Below are 21,671 nucleotides of genomic sequence, written 5' to 3' on the forward strand. Positions count from 1 at the left end.
AACAACTACTGGTTCCATTTATGTTCTAACTCCCACAGTGATTTCGAGACTTGTGTGGTGACCCAAAGATTGGGACCTTGGAAACAAGCAGCTCATATTGATCTCCTTTCTGACGTGGCCAGGGTTGGCCTGTGAGGGTGAGATGTTCATAAGTTGGCGAGCTTGGGGCAAATCTACTGCTCCTGTATGTGGCAAGGGGACAGTTGAGGTGGTTCTGGACCTGATAAGGAGTCTCCTTGACATTTGAGCATTCCAGCTTGTCAGACCAGTGGGGCGCTGGACAAATCAGAAGGCCGTGGAAGATCCTGAGCCTCCTCCACCCTGGAATCTTCGTTCAGGGCCCAAGGACAAGCTGAAGCTGCCTTGGTCCTCACTGCAGCTCAGAAGAGTTCCTTCTTCACTAAGCCCCGGTCCCCTTACTTACTGATGCAAAGTCCAACAAGCTGCCCGAGCTATCAGGGTCAGCATGGCGCTCCCGCTGCCAGTCATGGAAATCCCTGGAGAAATATTGTGTAACGTTTGGAAAAACAACAAAGCAATATCAGCCAGAAGCAGAGAGAAGGGTTCTCATGATGCTTCTGAAGGACTTTTGACATGAGATAACACGGAATCTAACATTACTAAAATTGCAGGCCGCGGCTGTTAAGCCAGACCCTCAATACGTCCGCTAGCCAGTTAGCTAGTACTGAAGAAGCTAAAGAAGAATTGAAGAAACCTCTTGGATGAAAAGTGAAACGTCTTCTGGGAGAAAAACGTCTGCTTGCCATGATAAGATTCGACAGTGAATGACCACGACCTGTGACACTTGATATAGCTTGTTTACTTTTCACGAGCTACTACACAATACCACACCGGTTTAGTAACCCTAGGTAGCTATTGTCTATATTATCTATGTATGCACTACTTACTGACCATTTCAACGGTTATATTTTGTATAGCATAACTTATCATTTGTACATTTGCTCTTGAAAGTTATGTCCATAGTTCCTGCCTATAGTTTATCATATGTAATGCACCTATCCGTCTGTATGATATACACATAATACAGAATCTGTAAATCACCTGCACATTACTGACACTGTGTCAGACTGTTAATTTATTTTGTCAGACTGCTAATTTGTTTATACATACTGTTAATTGATCTATCATTTTTACACCTACAGCTTTTCTGTGCTTCTGCTTAGATGCCGAACTGCATTTCGTTGCTCATACTTCTACATGTGTAACGACTAAACAGTTAAATCTATCTAACTGATCGTGTCTGTTCAATAATTGTTCAATAACCTCTGCAGTATCGTCAATGCCCACAAGGGGACCCAATGAAACTAGAGGTCATACCAGTTGACTGTCGTGTCAGTCTGACATCGATTTGTTTTGTAACTGTAATTCCGTAATTGTAAAGTTTTGTATTTATGATTCAGGAACAACGAATTTAAATGATTTTTTTTTTTTACGTCGTTTTTAAAGTTGCTGATATGTTTGTTTGTCAAAACCAAACAATGACATGTTCATGCCGTCTTACAGAACCAGGTCTTGAGGTAGCGGGCAAAAAAACACGGAAGGGATTACGATCGGAGGCTCATGCGGACCACTTCGCTCCAACGTCAGGGATAAAGATTGGTTCTTATTCAGCACAAAGCCAGCCTCTCTTTGGATGACACAGAAAACCCAGTAAATCCTCCGTTATCTGGGTATTTGATACGAGGCGTTCTGTATTCACATGCTGTCTCTTCTTCTTTGAAGCCCTTTGATGCCGCTGACCGAGGCGTCTGGCGTATCCACGCCCGGATTCTCCTCCGGGCTCGCTCACTTCAGCTGAGAAGTCTGCCGAGGAGAGCGCCGGCCTTCTCTGCGGCGGCAGGGCCTCGTTTTGTAGAAGCAGGACCTTGAACTTTGTGCCGGCGCTGCATTAATCATGATGGAACATGGCGGGCCCCCTCGCCGGCAAAAACGCCTGGAGGAACCCACGACCTTGGAGGAGTGTTTGGATATTTATCACCTCATTAATGGAAGCGAGCGGGACTTCCTTTCTGCACCCCCCCCACCCACACTTTTAAAACAATAATCTCTCACACTCCTGTAATGTTCGGGGCAGGATTACACAAACCTGTTGTCCCTGGAAGCCAGAAAAAGTACCGCAACAACAACTTCAACCCATTAAGAGCCGATACAATGCTCGAAACCATTGCTTGATCCAGAGTGTCTACTTTCACAGCCAGCGGAGAATTTTCCAGATGTACTGACCTGATGTCATTCGTTGATATAAATCGGTACTGTTAAAGAAGGTTTAGTATTTTAGTGCAAGGCTTTTGGGTGGGTCATGGTTACGGTTTAGTACTTTAACCCAGTTTAAACAAGAACGTGGTTGGGAACTTATCCAGCCGCAAACTAAACGCCAAAGAGGTTGGCATACCGTCTAAGAGTCGAAATTTTGCAGTCACCCCAGATTGGATCCCAACAGTAGACCTCATCGCAGCAACTGAAACAGCCATACACAACAACCAAATCTCCAGTACAGAAGATGTGCAAATCCAACTAAAAAGTCTCAGCAGCACTCTCCCGTGCCAAACCACCTGTATCCAATCTGACACCTGAAGAGAAGATGGCACTCTCCTCACTACAGAAGGATGAGAGCATCACCCTCCTCCCAGCTGACAAAGGTAGATGTACAGTGGTTCTGGATAAAAAGGATTACCCAGCAAAGATGGACAATCTCCTCGGGGACACGACAGCATATGAAACCCTAAAACGGGACCTGACTACAGGAGCTGTCTACAGCATCTAGAAAAGAATGCGGGCATAGACAAACCACTTCATTATTGAGTGTACCCAGGAGAAACCATGCCTTGCATTTATGGACTCCCGAAGATTCACAAGGAGGGAGCTCCTCTCAGACCCATCGTCAGCAGCGTCAGCTCCATCACATACAATATCGCCAAACATGTGACAAAGATTTTGCCACCTTTGGTTGGCAACACCACACACCATATCCAGAATTCACAGCACTTTGCCAGTAAGATCAAGCAGATCAGGCTAGATCTGGATGAAACCATGGTATGCTATGATGTAACCACTATTCACATGTATCTCCACAGCGTTCCCCCGCTGCTGTGCGACCACAGCAGCGAGGGAACGCCTTGTGAAGGACAGCACCTTAATAAACTGCACAAAATTCACCACGGATCATATTTGCACCCTCCTGGACCTTTGTCTACAGATCACCTAATTCCGAGGCCCTCGCTTTGTTCAGGGGAATACCACCAACCCACTGGTTCAGGAATATAGACAACACACGGGTCAAGTTTAAGAAGAATGAAGTGGAAGCCTGCCCCACTCGCTTCAACATGATTTAACCCAAATCAAATTCACAAGCGAAGGACGTCACTATGAACCAGCTCTCCTTCTTGCACTGTTGCATTCACATCCAAAAGGACAGAAGCCTGGACATCAACATTTGCCATTACACGCCAACCAGTATTTACTTTTTGACTCACACCACCCCCTTCAGCACAAACCCGGGGTAATCAGAACTCTACACCACGGGGCCAAGAACATCCCATCAATCGCCAAAGGCAGCAGGACCAAGGTACAACACATAAAGAAAGCCCTACCCGAATTGGACCTTCTCCATATCAGAAACCACCAGACGCAGGAACGTAGAACAGGAGGAAGACAACAACAAACGAAGGAACGTCATCATACCATATGTTGCTGGTGTTTCAGTGAAACTCCAAAGGGTGTTCAACAAACACAATATACCAGCACACTTTATACCCCACAACACCCTGAGCCAAAAGCGGGTGCACCCCCAAAACACCAGGTAATCCCACAAAAGTTGCTCTTTTGTCCCCAGCCAACGACAACCCCCGAATCAACTCTTACACTTACATAACAAGCCACCATGACCAAAACGTCTTCAAGACAAAGACATCTGAAGAAATTGAGATCCAGTTGCCATGACGAGAAGATTTCGCCAAGAATTCACCATGACCTGGATGACTGAGAACAGTTTTTTTAACTGTCTATATTCTGACATGTACAGTATTTTTATCAGCTTAATATATTTATATATGTATGTATGAAAAGGGGATTAACTGTATAAACTTGAAACAATTGCGACATTAAAACAATGAGTTGGTGGGATGGTAGGGAATCCCACAGGATGTGACAGACCTCTATGATTGGCCCAGTTGCAATAAAATGGATAGATCATCTTTCTGTTGGCTGAGGCTACGCTATCTATTGGGATGGTAACCGGAAGAATGGGGCAAACTCTAGAGGTGGTTAGAGCCTCTTCTTTTCCCTTCCTTTCCCTCCCATGTGACAAAAGCCCAGCCAATCAGATTTCTGCGAGTCAGCGTCTGCTGTTTGTTTATCATGACCACAAGAGGAACGTTGAAAAAGTTTGGGATTCTTAGATGCTCATGTTCGAGGACTTGTGACGGAGGGAAGCTGGACACATGAGGACCTTAGTGTTCTACACATTAAACAAAATATTATACATTATACATTCTGCTACACAACGGCTTGATGTTCCTTTGTTGAGACCATCTAGTGGGAGCAGAATCCCACCAGTCACAGACTGCGACGAAATTGTTTTAACTTTTTTTTTTCTATCTATCAACATATAGGACTGTCTCAGAAAATCAGAATATTGTGATAAAGTTCTTTATCTTCTGTAATGCAATTACAAAAAACAAAAATGTCATACATTCTGGATTCATTACAAATCTACTGAACTATTGCAAGCCTTTTATTATTTTAATATTGCTGATTATGGCTTACAGCTTAAAAAAACTCAAAAATCCTATCTCAAAATATTAGAAAATATCATAAAAAAGTAACTTCTGTTATTTTAATCACATTACAGAAGATAAAGAACTTTATCACAACATTCTAATTTTCTGAGACAGCCCTGTAATTGTGTTTTGATAAAGAAATCAGATTTAAGAATGAACCTGCTACAAAGCTAATTAATTATTTTAGTTTTAAAAAGGTACAAATTTGAGGCTGAGCCACCAGTAATATCACTGTCAAGACTTTTCCAGTTCACAACAATAAAAGTGACCTCCAACAGAAGGATGAAAGTATTTTCAAACTGTTCAACATTGAAGGTGTCTCTGTGTTGAATAAAAGAAGCGTATAGGAGGATGTGTTTGAAAAAAAATGCATAGTTTCTATCTTTATGAGGTCCTTCTGATTCCAAAAAAAGAACATCCAGAATTACATCCCTGGTAAAGTCAAAATGTGGATCCATATTTTTCCTATTGGTATTTTCTTGTTATTGAATCAGATCAGGCCTCCGTGCTGGAAGAATATGAGCTGCCTTAATGGTGTTAATCAAGCATGTTAGTAAACATTTCACCACGTGAATCACCTGATCGCTTATTTTTTCCACAGATCTGGCGATGATTACCTCCACCGGTTGGACTTTGATTGTCTCCCCTCGGCTTTGCCAGCCATTGTTTTAATTCAATCGTGGCGTCTTGTGTGTTTGTGTTGGGAGTTTTAATCAAGGACTGCCAATAAATCACAAACGACCAGGCGCTTGATGTCGCTGACTTTCATAATAACGGCATGCGGCTGCCAACAGATGTCCGCGGTGACAAGGGGCCCAAATAGAAAAAGCAATTTAGCCGCCGCTCAGCAAGATGAAGCAGTAATCGCCATGACAACAATCATTTACATGCACGAGGAATAATTGAGAGGTTTCAACTGTCACATTTTTCCATTCGGCTTTTGGATATTTCTTTTTTAACACAAACCTACCGTGGGTGTTTGTAACTGTGTGTAGCGAGGGGGTTAAAGCTCATCAGGCAACAACAGACGAGCCAATTTAGTCCTTTTACATTTTCAAACTACACCAGAGGAGGCGGTGACTTTTTTTTTTTTTTTCTTTCTCACTGTTAATCAAATCAAACGCTCCTCTGCAGATAAAGGCCAGGGCGGTAACAAGAAGATGAAGGAATAAAAGTATTTTAAATGTTCCCGCCTTTGCTGTTACATGATGTTTAACTCATTTCTTTTCTAATAGATACAACCAATCTGGTTCACTCCTTCCTCAATCCGGGGGCAGGTGGGTTTAAGAAGCGGGTTTTAACTGGAGGGGTCAGCTGTCAATCAAAGCGCCCCATCCAATCACTAACTCTCTTACTCACACTGCAATTTCAGAGTCTTGAATTACACTACTGTCTGTTTTTGGACGTGGAGGAGGAAGAGGAACCTGGAGAGAATTCTACTATGCCAGTAAAATTAAACATAAGGATTTGATAACCTTTCATTGGTTGTTTTCTCTATTATGGTTGGCAGCAAAGGGAATATGTCAGACTCAGTCACTGTCATCAAAGAAATATCGCTGTTATATTCAAGATAATAAAAAAAAAGATACAGAAGAAAACAAAATACTTTCTACTTTTTTAGTCTCGTCTTGTCAATTACCTTGTCGCTAAATACTTTTAGTCCTTTTTAGGTCATGTTAAAATTATCGCCTGATCATTTTCAATTAAATCCTTGTAAGGTTTGACATTTCTGGGTCATTCATAAAAAAATATGTTCATTTTAAATTTGATTTCATGTGAATTGTTAAATAATGTCTTGCTAATTAGCCTCTTGCTAATGCCAAGGTGATTTCTTTTGGGTTGACAGGCAAGGACATCATCATTTTGAATTTTCTGGCATTTTGAATTCCAGCCTCCTGGCTCTGTGATTTGAGGGGGGTTTAAAAAAAATAAACTTTTTTAAAAGTTTGAAAGGTCATGTTACCGTGGAGGAGCCCAGTCATGTTTGGTGCAGTCCAACAAGGTTCCCACATAGGTTCTCTTCCTCCACGTCACGTTCACCACCAGAACACCTGGAAGACCAAATAGGGACATTCAGGTAAAAACATGATCAGCGCTCAAAAGGCAACACCTTCCACTTGAACAGCAATAAATGCTTTTTCCACTGATTCCTGCGACAGCAACCGATGTGACAGTGTCTCCTTCCAGGACAGCAGTTTTAGTTGGGATCAAAAACACGAGACAGTTTGTCATACGTCAAAGAGATAACAGTTTGAAATCCGGTGACACGGAAACTCCAGTTGAAGTCAGTTTGGGGGGGGGGGGGGGGGGGCCTGCACGGTTACCTTTCCGATGTATCAATGAAGAGGCCCTGAGATGTAAATATCTAAAATTATATCAGATGGACTTCATTCAACTATTATATTTCACATCAAACACAACAATAAGATGACGGCTTGTGATGTGATTTCTTCTTTATTGGCCTGGGATTGCATCAGGCATCAAAACAAAAGCAGACCTGACACAAAAGACTAGAACCCTGGACAGTTTACCGTTGACTCCTGATCCATAAGTGGTATTTGTTCAATAATGGAATAATTACAGCTCAAAAGCCAAAGTGATGGCGCAAGGGTTGTTTTCCTGGGAGACATGGAGTGTCCTGGATTGACGGTTCATTCTCTGTTCTGCACGACATCATCTATTTTTAGGAGACGTGACCGCGTCACTCGGCTTTTGACGGTCGATAGCTCATCAGTTATGCCCTGGCTGTGCGCAATGTGTCTGTTTAAGGCTGTTTACGGTGTCCTTCAGAACATCTGAGAGTCTTCAGAGTGTGCGTTTTTTTAACTCTGTGCGAGAAAAAAAAAAAATGAAATGCAGCGGACACACAGCACCAGCACGTCACATTCAACGTTCCCCCCCGAGGCTCTGAAACAACAGCTCTTTTAAAAGCGGCGCTGGCGAAACGTGGCGTCCTTGAGGCGACAGTCAGAGCATACGAGCGTCTCTGCTGTAAAGCATCACCGACGCCCGGGTTTGTTTGTTATGACTCAATGAAGAAGAGAATCTTTCCTCTCCTGCTGCTCCTCGTCTCCCTCTGGCCTGGGGCAGGATCTCCGCTCCGCCTGGAAGAACGTGGACCGAACGGGGTCCGGAGACAGATTTAGATCTTTTTTTTTTTCTTTTTTTTTTGAATTCCGATCACGAGAACCGCAGCAACCAAGGTCTCTCTTGATGAATTGATCGGCAGATCGGTCCGTTAAATCTCGGTAAAATGTTCTCCCGAAGCCCCCAGATGTTTAAATGGAGACGTTTGCCACGGCCTGGTCTGTCAGGTTTCCATGACAACACCTTGACCTGCCATTATCCAATTCACACAGTTTTGCAACAGTTCGTTTATGGCAGTCAAAAAGCTCAATGACCCAGTTCTTTAGACCCGCGGACTGTTAACAAGCTAACAGAAGAATATGAACAACACACACACACACACACACACACATACTGCCTTTGGTTTTAGAGGGAGCAGGCCTGTCAGTTGTCTTGGGTCAAAAAAAAAAAAAAAAGGTTTTAAAAGTTTATATAAAAGCAAGGCGGCATGGTGACACTGCTGCTGCTTAACAGACACAAACCCTACTTCGCTCTGGTTCTGAAAAAAACTCTGGGTCGTGTTAAAAGCTGCCGTACCATCGTAAAAATAAATGTGTAAAAACAGGTTTTTGGAGTGCAGCACGCAGCCTGAGTCGCCGATCAGACTCAAGGGATCAACGCGACGGATTCTTCGAATTTGGGTCGGCAGAAGGTTTGTTGTTTGTTGCCAGCAAAAGGCTGAATACAATACGGACAAATACGGATAAAAACCACCTTTACAAATGTCAAATACACATCGTGATAAAATCGGTGCAGAGCATGAGGCAAACCGAGGCAGCAGACGTTACTTTCGAAATGTATCAGTTTCTAAAAACACATTTAAGACTACGTATCTGAGTGACGTAACCGTCAGTGCTGCAGGATCAGACTTTGTTAAATGGCGTCTGAGCACCTCTCGTGTTTCTCTCTGTTCAGTTATCTCCAGCAGGGGGTGGCGAAGCATGAATTTTCAAAAAGGAAAAAAAAAAAAAAAAAATCCCTCACAATCTGGTTTCTCACTGCGAGGACCGTTAATCAGTGCCATTAAGGGCGGCGGAGTTTTATGATATTAGTCAATAATTTGTTGTGGGGCTTTATCTGCGACCGACAGACGGATGAACATCAGGCCGTAGCCCGTCACGCTCCCTTTGATTAGCGGCTCGTCATACAACGTTCCTCTGCAGGAAGGGGAGGGGGAGGCTTGACTCTTCCTCTTCTTCTCCTCTGTCTCTGCAATTAGCATTCAGCTTAATCAACATGCACCGAACGTCTGCCCCACATCCCTCCGTCAGCGCCGACGTTTCCTGGGCGTTGGGGGCGGGGTGATCGGCACCACGTCGACTTCGGGGCGGGGAAGAAATGTAGTCTCACAGAAAAAAAAACAAAAAAACAGTTTCAACTCAATTCCCGTTTTAAATTCAAATGTATCGTGAACACCTGATTTCCATTTAGCTGTTATTTTCTGGAAACGCGTTAAAATAGTACCGGAATTTCCGGACGATAAGCCGCGACTTTTTTCACGTAAACAACGATGCGGCTAATATATGGACTTTTATGGGTGGGGGACGCTAACGAGCTTCACGCCGCTAAAACGTTTATCCTCGTCACATCGGACCGATGAAATGACCGGGAAATTCTGAGTCCGTTCAACTCCGACACCGACGAAGACGACTTTGACGGTTTTAGTGCACAGGAGGAAACCCGAGATAGCGATAGGCTAGCCCAGGGCTCGGCAACCCGTAACACCCAAAGAGCCATTTAGACCCGGTTTCCTCGGAAAAGAAAACACTGGGAGCCGCAATTGCTTTTTGACGTCTAAAATAAAGGTACCACTGCATAAATTGCTTTTTATTACCTTTACACTTTGTATAAACAAGTGTGTAGTGTGTTGCTTCTGAAATTCACACAGTATTACAGAGAAAATTAAATTTTATTTATGTAATGAAGTCATTTTGAGCTTTGTGCTTTCAGAGCGTTTAGCGGAGCCATGACCTGAATTTTAAAAATAAATCGGGAAAAAAATCACTGTGTCAGTAAACAATAAAAAATAAATATTTGCAAAATATCTTCATAAATAATTATTTTATTATTTACCCGCTGGCTAGTATACTGGCTTCCGCGAGTGTGACGTTATTTTGAGCGGCGAAAAATAATAAATATAATTTTATTTAATATTTCAAGATCACGGTAATCTTCCAACTTAGAACTAAAAGTTAAAAAAAGGAATTAACACAAATGAAATATACTTCAATTAAATATTTATAATTTATTTTCCCAAGCCACTCAGAGGCGCAGTGTAAAGATGACAGAGCCGCATGCGCTCAATAGTCCGGAAATTACGGTATTTCCAATGTGATCGTACTTTTCCTTTTTTAAAAAGGAGGGTGGATCCGTTTCCATGTTTAAGTTGCCGTAATCCCGCCCACCCCCCACGGACACCCATCATTTCCAGTCACAGATTATCCCCGGGATGAGGGATCATCAGTGATTGCATTCATGTTTTCATGATGCAGCTGCCACTCATCACCTTGCAAACACCGAACCTAGCAATACGGCTCTTTGAAGTCTTCCATTAGCGTATCATGCCTGTTTGCCTCCAACAGGGAACACCGCCCCCCGACACGGAGACACGATTGATGCATTCTAGGCACTTTGGTTTTTATCCTGTTCGACGTTCTTCCTGTGTTGAACTATCTGCGGAGCCCAGGCTGGTCTCCTGACCTGCGGCTCGATCTGGAACTCTCTCTCATGACAGGAGGTGAGGATTTCTGAAAATCGGGTGACTTTTTCGAGATTTGTACAACCGGCGGGAAGTTCTTTCAGGTGATGCGTATTCGGCTGCATCTGTTGCATCTTAAACCGACAATCGGCGCTAAACGACTCCAATCGATCTCAGACAAAACAGTTAGACAGCTGGCGGATAAATAAACATTAAAAAGAATCTCTCATCCAAAACATTACTTTGGAAAACAATTAATTATAAATAGGGTAGTGCGGTACAAAGAGATCTTTTTTTTAACTAGGAATCAAGTCATTATAAGACTCTTGCTTATTTTCTATAAACTTTTTAAACTTTTCTCTTTGGTGCCAATTTTAAGGCTATTTATCGTTTAAGCATTCAACATGTTTGCACAAATTAGGAAAAATAAAGACGGGATAGAGAGCATTTTTTGTCGGTGGTGTTTTTTTTCACCGAAATGAAATTAGTATTCCATTGGCTGAGATTGTAAAATAAATAATGGCTGCATCCATCATGGGAATCAATACAATCAATAGCCAATATTCAGTTAAAAAACAGTTACAACAGCAGACTGTTCACCCACAGCAGAGCGATGGCACGGTGGGCTGACCGGACACACCCCGAGCAGCAGCGGATGTCTCACCTTCCTCAGTCTCGTGCCAGACGATGCCCTCCAGGTTGACGCTGGTCCCGGGCTGGCAGGGTCCCAGGCAGGCTCCATCGTCCTCCAGGGGCCCGGGGGTTCCCCCATCCTGGGTGTTGGTGCCAATGGACCTGGTCCTCACCGCCAGCTGCTTGGGGCTGGACGTGGGCAGGGCAGGAGGGGAGTAGGAGGGCGCTAAGGGCATGGAGGAGCTGGGGGCCCCTGGCTGACCCTGGGCGGGAGGCGCCGGCACCGTGAACATGGGATCCACCTGGGAGGGGGGACAGCATGCTGGTTAGCGGAGATTAAAAAATGTAGCCTGGATGGATGTGAAATGCGGTCCGAGTTGTCACATAATCAGTTTTTCGTTTGACTCTACTGCTAGCAAGGCTATTGACTTTCTGCTCCAGCAATTCATTTAGCTTCCAACTGATGCAACTTGCTGGATGTTACATGAAACCAATGGCTCTCATTTCTTTTCAAACATCTCCGTATTTAATTCCTCGTCTTCCCTTCCCCAAAGTCAACTGCGCTGGCTGGAAATACCTGGCTTTTTTTTCATCTTTTTCCAAAATCAAACAATAAATGAAAAAACAAATCTGTGTTGTCCTTGAGCCACGAGTAGCTGAGTGGAAAGAATTGACCTTTGGAACAACGGTGTGAACCACAGGGTCTCCGTCTTCCAAAAATTATTAAAAGCAGAGGTTTGTTCAAAAACATTAATTTCGCTAACAAAAAAAAAAAAAAATGCATCACTGTGGAAAAAAAAATAGTCTGTTCTTTTTCTCCAACCATCACTTCATTTTCATCCGGTTTAATGGAAAAATGCCAAGTATAAATTGCCTTAAAACAACTGCGACGGGTCGCAAGTAAACAGGAAGAAATAACTCGATAATTGGAAAGGGAGTTGCCAACAAAACAGATCCAAATAAAAACGAGAAAATGTCAAGCAATGACCCAGAACCAACAAGGAATTTTGTATTTTGAAAACTCTGCAACAAAGTCTGACCGATAACTTTCCCTTGGTTTATAAATTCCCCTGGTTTCCTCTGGCTTTTAAATTTTAGGGGCGGCGTAGAAGTGAACATTCCCGGTTTGATTACCGGCACCTCCTAGTGTGTCGAGGTGTTGTTGAGCAAGACACTGAACCCCTAACTGCTCTCCTGGCGCTGATGGACGGCAGAGAACGAATTTCCCCACGAGGGATCAATAAAGGATAAATTATTATAAAAAAAAACAAAAAACAGCAGTTGTTTCTGCCATCCGTTCTTCGTATGCAGTGAATTTAAGGTTTCTCTGTGGTTACAACATCCCCACCATTCATGTCTGCGCCTCTCCCTCGCCGCCATTTCCCTTCCCCTCCGACAAAGAATAGCGACTGCTAGAACCACAGCACCCAGACAGACGTCAAGGCGTAGACGTGGTTCTTCCGGGGCTAAAAGTAGGCCGATAGTAAATAACCCACAAATTGTGATGAGTCATTTTTTACACGTCTGAATCTTGTTTTCGAAAAATTCTCCCGTTAATTTCTTTACCAGCCTGTTATCTGAAATGCCTTTACGGTTGCCAAGGTGATTTTCAGACTACAATTTAGGGAACTTTTAATAACAAGCTGTTGCTTGTTATTTAGTCATGGGTTTAGTCTTTTAAAGTCTTTTTTTTTTGTTATTTTAGGTGTTTTTTTTCTGGCCGTCCTGCTCTTTTGAGGCTCTGTTGGTTTATATTCACTGAATTTATCGCTATCATTGCTTGTCATTTTATTCCGGTGACTTTCGTTACTTTCTCCTCATTCATTTTTGATCCGTGTCTGATTTCTTCTAAGTTTGACTTTGAGCGGGACGTCTGACTGGCGTGCAGAAACCAGACAAAACTTTCAAAAATCTGACAAGAGCAAAGAATTTTGAGGTTCTGGGAGGTGGGGAGGGTTGACTTTGCTTCCACTTCATTTCGGAGATTATTCAGAGTTTCTAATAACTTCTGGATGTTATTCTTTAAGATCTATTCATCCCTGCCATGTTTAACTTCATGAAAAATCTCTACCCTGCACTCTGGCAGTCGGTGAGAAATCACACCTGAAAAAAGGCCTGTAATTACCTTTTCAGACGACTGCCGTGAATCAGCCCGCATCTGATTATTCCGACGCTGGATTTTGCCGCATAACAGAGGGGAACGGGACGTTGCAGAAGCGGAGATATTTCCCCCAAATGTCACACCGTTCATGATTCCATCTGTGGTCGGCGCCTCCAAACTTCCAAATGCTGAGCAGCGACTAATCACCACTATCGACACTTTCCGTGCACTTCTTTATCTGCATCACGGCCAAGGGCTCACCCTTTCCACCAGTGGACAGCAGGCTTCCAGGCACGATAATTTGGGAAAAAAAAAAAAAAAAGTCTTGCAGTAGACTAATAACTGCAACAACAACAGCAGTAATGAAGATAATAATAACACCAAAGGTCGCCTGTCGACCAAATCAATAGATCTCTGACTTTTTTGTGATTCATTTTCTCCAAGTTTGACTCCTCCAGGGGCCATAAGATTCACTGAGATAACTTTACAACTCTGCGTGCAAACAGAAAAGAAAAATAAAAACACTGGGCTCGCAATTTCAGTTTTTTAATGAGCTGATAAAAATCATTATTCGTATGATGAAGGTAAAGGTCGCGTGATCTTCACCTTCACTTACTTTTGGTTCTTTTTTTTTCCCCCCCCAGTGTTTATTTGTTTTCACCAAAGAGTAAAAAAAAAAACTACAAGATGAACCTGTAAACACTTCGAGCTCGAACTGACATCACAATTAAATATTAAAAGCAATCTCACAACAACACTCCTTGAAACGGGAAAAAAGAAAACTGCATGTGGTTTGATTTATGGGTTGTTTTTTTTTTTTTTCTCTCTATTTCTTGCACTTTGGAGCGGGGCATTCACGGCACAGCTGTCACGGCAGACGGAGTACGTTGATCACACAACATCTATTATTACGCATCATTGTTTTCCTCCTCTAAGAAAAGGACAGATGAGGAGAACGGACAGTTTTAGAAATGATTACACGCGTTAATCTGATAGCTGGGAAGGATCGGGTTATTATTAATAATCAGACGCCTGGGCGTGTTTCATTTGTAAAAAAAAAAAAGGGCTGATCGAACACGATAAATGCACAAATTTCCAGAATCCTTGTACTTGTAGATCGACTGATAAATTAGTAATCGATTAAAATGAACGATCGAGGCAGTTCCTCGGATGATATCCCCGACGGATGACCGATAGCGTGTTTCCATGACGCTGAGGAGTGAGCCCAAGGTCAGTTGTCACCATTTGGATCAGGGGTTGATTGTGATTTCTGCTTTCCGTGTAGCCAAGAGGCTGGAAGAAGGTCAAAGTGCATGGCTTGTTGTTCTACAGTCTGAAGGAGAGGCGGGCCACTGTTTGACTTTTAGCATGTTTGCTATTTTTCTCCAAATCAGAACTACATTTAACACTCTGCTGCAGCATCAATTGACATTCCTGACGGGGGGGACAAAGATGTGGCGTGCCTGAGAAGGTGGTTCAGACTATCGGATGGAACAGACAGGGCTTTTAGTCCAGGTCTCAAAACAGATGAAATCGATGATCCGGCGTATTTGGTATTTTACAGTAGTTCACTGGGGTCTCATTGTGAGGAGTCTCCGTGTTCTCCTGCCTCGGTTCTATCAAAGTTCTCCTGCCTAGCTTCTACCAATGTTCCCTGTCTTCCTCCGGCAGTCCGAAAAAAGCTAAGTAGGTTCGATGAAGACTTCAATGGCTCTTTTCCACTGCACGGTGCAAACATGACTCCACTGGGTTCTTTTTTGCAAACCCGCCAGGGACAGAACTTAGGACCTGGTACTATTTTAGTAGCTGCTCTGGTGAGGATCCAAGCGCAGTGAGCCAATATCAAAACGTGCCTTTAACAGACCGCCGGCCACTGACTGGCCAGTGAATGATGTCGCTAAGAGCAGCATGCTACAGCCTGCTACATGTTAGCATGGCTGCTGCTGTGCGGCTCCCTTCTTTTGCAACATGTGACGAAAATGCGAGTCACAGCAGCGAGTACGGCATCACCTCCTGCATCACCTCCATTAATTTTTTTGTTGTTGCATATAAAATTACATGACTGCAGTAAAGCGCCGCCATGCTATGACCAGCCTACCCACATCGAGAAGGTGTTATGAAGTCATGGAAAACCACCCAAAGCGAGTGAAGTCGAGCCATTAATTGTCCGCAGGTGGGAATGAGAGAGTGACTTGTTGGATGTCTCTGCAGTCCATGCGGTTCTATGATTGGCAGGTATCCTGTCCAGGTTAAACCCCTGGTGATGCTATACATCACTATCTGTACCGCAATTTAGCGCTAAATTTAGCAGCTAGTCCGTTTCATGAATGTCAGCATGTGGTTTCACCTGCTGGTCACAAAAACACACACATTCCCCCTGACTCCTCTGTAACAACTGAATACAAGAGGTTAATTCTTCGAAACGGGCTGCCCTCCATGAGCAGCAGTCTGCTGTCAGGGAGAGGCTGACACCAGACTCCCCGAAGAATACTGGCTAAAACTGAGGTCATTTCCAAAAAAATTGTATCCCTCAGATATAAATGTCTCTATGTTACTTGACGACCAAAGCCTGACGTCTCCTGAAACACGACATGGATCGGTGTGTATGATGAAGCAGGAAATGGAAAAAAAACAAGCCAAAGTGAATAATCTGTGATAAGTTTGATCCCCGGAGTGTATGTGGATATAAACCTCATCCTGGTTCGATACCTGCGCTCCTCCTAGCCTGTCGCAATGTTGTCGAGCAAGACACTGAACCCCTAACTGCTCCCAAGGCTCTGCTTAGTGGCTGGCTGTTGGCTTTAACTGAAATATCTCTCTCAGCTCAGGGGGGCAGTGCTTCTGATCCATGACAGAAATAATCTACCGAACTGCAGCTACTTTTATGAATTTGTATTATTTGGTCTGTAAACGTTCACATTCTGAAGGACATCAAATCTGACGCCCGAGGCTGAAAATGATCACGTGTCGGAGCCACTGTATGTTCGAAGACCTTCTCTGCTGTCAGGAAATTTGTTATTTCCGATACATATATACCAATATCAGCAAAATATCCAACCTGTCTCCTTCGTCCTGACCAGGAGGTGAGGGGGGGTCTTATCCCTGGGGCCACTGCAATAGGTAAAACATCAAACCCTGGATGTATCACCTCCAAAATAATGGGTAATGTTTCTTTCAACAAACTTGTTTTGAAAATTCAAAATGAAGTGATTTGAAATTGAAATCAACCATCAAAAAAATGGTTTCCATCTCGGAAATTTCTCTCCAATCTTGCAACTCTGACACGAGACAGTCCAAAATTCTTCTATCTGGGTTTTGAAAGAGTCCTCTCTCAACCCATAAACCGCCACGAGCTGCATGAAAATCACAGCGTTTGCTTCTCATCCTCCTTAATGGTCATAAAACTACAATTTGTGGATTGTAAAAAGAGAGGGAGAAAAAAAAACTAATAATTTTATACATCCAAGTTGCAGCGCACTGGTGCTTTGCAAACCCAAAATCAACCAAGGGCTGTGAATGATCTAAGGCACCACGGTCGCCATGGTTACCGGTAATGAAATACTAAGTCACCAGTGCTCTTATCTCCGCCACTTATTATGGTCCCAATTACAAGCACTGGGGGAAATAATTCTGCTGAGAGAGCAGCAGCAATCAGCGTTGGAGGATTTCTCTGGCCATTATGACTTAATAAAGATTAAGGGGCTAGACAGAAATTTTGCCGCACGATATTCAAGACCGATTCCTCGGCTCAAACAACCTCCTTGCCCCGTACGGTCTGTAAACACTCGAGAAAAACCCGGGCGCTTTGTCAAATTCGGCAACCGCATGGCCTGGGATTAAAGGAGAACCTGTAGCGTTTCTCAATCTCCTCTTGAAAATCAGTCAGATGCTCGCGCAGGTCTGACACGACGGCGTCTCTGTTTATTTATCTGCTTCCTCTCTCTGGTGAAACTAAAAAAGCTGGCTGTCATCTGGCCAATTTCCTTTACTAGCTTTGTGAAACCACGCTCGGTCGTAGAGGTCACAGTCAAGGTCGCAGCTGTGGAATCGAGGGTGCGTCCGAACAACGCAGTTGGACGATCACTGTGCGCGCGGCGCGGCGGCTACCATCTGACTACCACGACAACCTTTACCGCAACCAGAATTTGTGAAACAGCCGCATCAAAAGTTTTAAAAGACTGGAACAGAATGAAAATGAGGAGACAAAGTCAAACCCCGTAATTAATAACAACGGAATGAATCTGCAAACAATTAAAACCAACATTAAAAAGTCAAACTAATCAGACACAAAGGCCAGAAGACTGCGAGCGGAAACTAATAAACTGCTTTAGGTTTCAAAGATTTTTCATCGCAAAGGTAGGAAAAAAAAAAAAACAAACCCAAAACAATCAAATTTAAAAATCAATCCAGTGGATTTTGATTAGTCAAATCGTTATAAACAATGAAATACAAATAGCAAAGGACTTGAAGCTAAACAGAGACTAGAAAACAAGCCAGGATGGAGAAATCTTTAAACACTGCTCACGATGCAAAGTGGGCTCCTATTGATCAGCTATAAGTCCGACTTCATGGATAATGTGGTGACGACAGTCGCTTTAGTTTAACTTTTGGATGAACGTGACAAATACATCAAGGATTTAATGCCAGAAAGTTCTACTGACGGTCAGGGAAATGTCTCACATTTCTATTTGTAAAGAAAATCAGGTTGCGAGTGAAATGTAAAGCTGGTTTAAAAAAAAAAAAAAATTCAAGGTGAGGACACGTCAGATCAGCGATGGGTTAATTAATCAATCTGCGCATTTTGCAATGCAGGAACGGATACTTTCAGATGTTTAGCGATGACATCAATTATGAAGTCCATCCATCAGAGGGTGCAGGATCTCCATGATCCACTCCTTTGTAGCCGTAACTACATTTCTTTTCTTCTTATCGTCAAATATAAATCAGCTAGAAGTCCCTTTCAAAACAGGAGGTGTTATTCCTTCTAAACAGTCGCAAAATTAATCTAACAGGTGAAAATCGCCCCCCCTTAAAAAAAACTTCTGAAACTACATCTAAAATCCCAGGCAAATTATAGAGGAAACACAGAGGGATCGGAAATCCGATTCTTTCTTTCCTTCTACAGAAAAATGAGCTTTAACAAAAATATGCAGGAAGGGCCTTTGAAATTGGTAAGAAACCATCAAAGAAAATCCTCTGACAGTGACGTTTCTTGCAGGAGGTCCAGCCGCAGCTGGATATGCCTCAACTTCACTCACGGGGATTTTCATTTGCTTCCGACTCTGACGAACAGACATTTTCCCCCTGGTGTTTTCCCACAGCGTAGCGTTGGGCGTCTAGTCAAGGCGTCACCCGGGCCGATCGAGGCTTGCCGTTTGCGTTTGGAGTTAAGAAGTTCAAAACGCCGGGAAGCGATGCAAATTCATCACACAAAGCAGCGAAAAAACAAAAGGACTCCCACGCTGCTGCTGATGAAACCACCCAGGACCCCTCCCTCCAAATCACACGGCAAATTAACTAGAGAGAAATAACTAGTATTCCCGGCGGGTTCTGCCCCGCCGCCAACGCCTGGCGCTTCCTCTGATGCCTGCGATGACAGCTGTTCCTCCCAGTTTGCACACTGGCAAAATAAAACCACAAGCCCCGCCCCCTCCAGTGGCTTGAAACACCCAAATCAATGCAAATCAGAGACTTTTCCTTGTTGTTGTTGAAACTAGCCCCTTTATTATCGTCGGAACTACGTAGTTTGCAGTTCGTAGATCCCTTTCTGGATCAAGGCTGTTTTCCCAGCATAGGAACCCGGGAACTGGAGTTTACATTACATTACATTACATTGCATTTGGCGGACGCTTTTATCCAAAGCGACTTACAATAGAGGAGATTTACGAATCAAACGATTTTAACTCCTACTCCAAGGCAGGTGGACGGTTCCATAGGAACTAGAGGGACGTCTGTGATCGGTAGAACTCATAAGCCACACACATTACCATCTATTTCATGCCATGCGCCGTTGAACAGAAACAGAGAGAAATGGACCGACAAGGTGATCCAAGCTTGTCTGGCCTGCTACGCCACAGAGTGGTTTCCAGGGCTCGCAGCAGAACATAAACATTATGGCCAAGTTCAGAGTTAGCTAATGGTGAGGTCAAAGCAGTGCAGGGAGAAAATAAAAACATTTGAGCCCATCTGATAGCTACTGGCTATCATTCCCACCATGCAGAGCATGAATACGGTGGCAACTTTGCTCTCCATGTTGTCCGTGTCATCACACCGGTCTCTTAACCAGTCCCTTTCTGCCTGTGCAAATGGAGGAGGCGAGTTACTAGACCCAAAGTCCAGCTGGTTAGTTCTTGGAGCTGTGCTCTCCGAGTTTTCTGTCCCGGTTGATCCCGGTTTTGGTGAGGAGGATTCTGGGGATTCTGGAAGAAGCCTTTTAAATACATGGTGTCGGGAGTATCGGTTCCTTCCGGGATTTCTCACACTTCTGATTATTTCTGTTTGGGGGGAATATCTTTCTCAATTTGGGTCATTTGTCTTTTATGAACATTTTTTTGGTTTATTTTACAGAATTCTCTTGCAGACAATTAAAATTGTTTGATCATTCTGATTAATGAGTAAACTTGCTGGGATATTAACAACCATTTTGGGGGGTTTTAACCCATGTTTAGCAAACTTCAAGACAATCATTCAAGAAATAATTTGCCCAGCTATTCGTGGTGACCAAGATGGTTTTGAAAACGAGTGAATTTACAAAGAGGAAGACTTCGGATGGCAGATTTGCGAGGGATTTGTGAAAAGAGAAAACCCTGATCTTTTAGCAATCAGTGCTTCTTGGCTCGGTCTTAACAGCAAAACTTTACCACAAGTGAATTTAAAAACAACATGATATATTTCTGCACCGTCCAACGCAAGGACGTGCAGTTTTGCCCTCCTGTTCTCTTCTGCTGTCAAATCAGTTTGGATCCACTGCTGAATAACCACGTAACCACTTAAAACAGAAAGATCTCCTCGGGCTAGATCAAATTGTTTGAAACCTGCAAAACTATCCACCGCCATGAAGACATAGCGTTCTGCTCAAACATAAACGCACTGCCCGCTCTCACTGCAGTGTGTTTTATAGCTCACTCCTCTCGCTGCCGAGGATCACAAAGTAGGGATCAGGACCCCCCAGGGGGCCATTTGGCCATTATTTTTGGCCCGAAAATTAAGACATTATTTTTATTTCTGTTGATTTGAAAATTGCTTTTTTTTTTTTTCCAGCCAACTGACTTCATTAAAATGAAAATGAGACGGCCTTAAAAATCGAGAATGATCAAAGAGTAAGAAACGACTGCATGAAAAGCCCGGCAGGAAATGGCCGAAAACAAAACGAGAAACTTCCGAGAATCACGATGACAAATGACAGGAGAGCAACGAAGTAGATGAATGCAAAAACAAACCAATACGAGAGCTGCGTTATGAGTCACTGGATGGAAACTCACTGCTAACAGTCATGAACGAAGATAAATATCAGCGGGGGGCTGCCAGCTGCTAGAGAGAGCGAGTCCACCAGGGGGTGGTATATATTTGCATTTTTTCTGCACTTCGGATTAAAGATAAAAACTTACTTCTTGGGAGTTTGGAGGTTGTATTTTGAAGTAATTTAACAGGTTGGCAAGGACCTTCTGAGGCCTCCGACCAGACCACACACACACACACACACACACACACACACACACACACACACACACACACACACACACACACACACACCCCAACCAAGACTGTTGTGACTGACATTGTCGAATCAAAGTGCACATACAAGGTAAACTATATAAATACTGGGGGTAAAATGGAAGTGCTCTTTTTGTTCAACAGCCCGATTGGCATTTTAATGATTGTTTGTTTCCAACCTCACTGAACCTCCAGCTGCATTAAGATGCGTCTGAGAGCGCTATAAATTCTGACACCTGCTACAACAACGAACTGCACCAGCCATCAATTTAAAAGGTCCAAAAACCTTTGTGCAGACGGTCGGTTCAGCATGAGAAGGGTCAGAAGGATGTTAAGACACTCATTGAATATGAAAACAGAAGAGCTATTCAAATGAACAGAAACTCAAGGAAACGTCCAAAGACACTTTGATGTGCACTAACAAGACCCTCAACATTTCAAAAACGTTGGATTTTAGTTAGTTATCAACATCAAGGGATCTATGTTGATGACTGTACTTTAACACCCAGACACCGTCAACGAAAACCAACAACCAACCAAATTCCAGCGTCCAAGTATGGCGGGTGAAACAAACTAATCGGGTATTTTATTTCCCACACCA

At 43.3% G+C, this 21,671-nt stretch overlaps 1 protein-coding gene across 2 annotated transcripts in view; it reads right to left on the reverse strand.

Annotated features, from left to right (window-relative positions):
- znf608 (zinc finger protein 608) overlaps nucleotides 1-21,671 on the reverse strand; it is a 51,330-nt gene that overhangs the window by 8,687 nt on the left and 20,972 nt on the right. For both annotated transcript variants that reach the window (XR_015107896.1, XM_086170053.1), the window contains exons 2-3: nucleotides 11,288-11,558; nucleotides 6,763-6,850 (exon numbers count right to left, since the gene is read on the reverse strand). Coding sequence is in view for 1 of the 2 variants with exons in the window: in XM_086170053.1 (XP_086026179.1) it covers nucleotides 6,763-6,850; nucleotides 11,288-11,558 (359 nt within the window). In the remaining variant the exon portion in view is untranslated. The remainder of the gene's footprint in view (nucleotides 1-6,762; nucleotides 6,851-11,287; nucleotides 11,559-21,671) is intronic.

Source organism: Fistularia commersonii, chromosome 22 (genome assembly GCF_037954325.1).
Source record: "Fistularia commersonii isolate RoL2024-O1a breed Wild chromosome 22, RoL_Fcom_v1.0, whole genome shotgun sequence".
Taxonomy (NCBI): domain Eukaryota; kingdom Metazoa; phylum Chordata; class Actinopteri; order Syngnathiformes; family Fistulariidae; genus Fistularia; species Fistularia commersonii.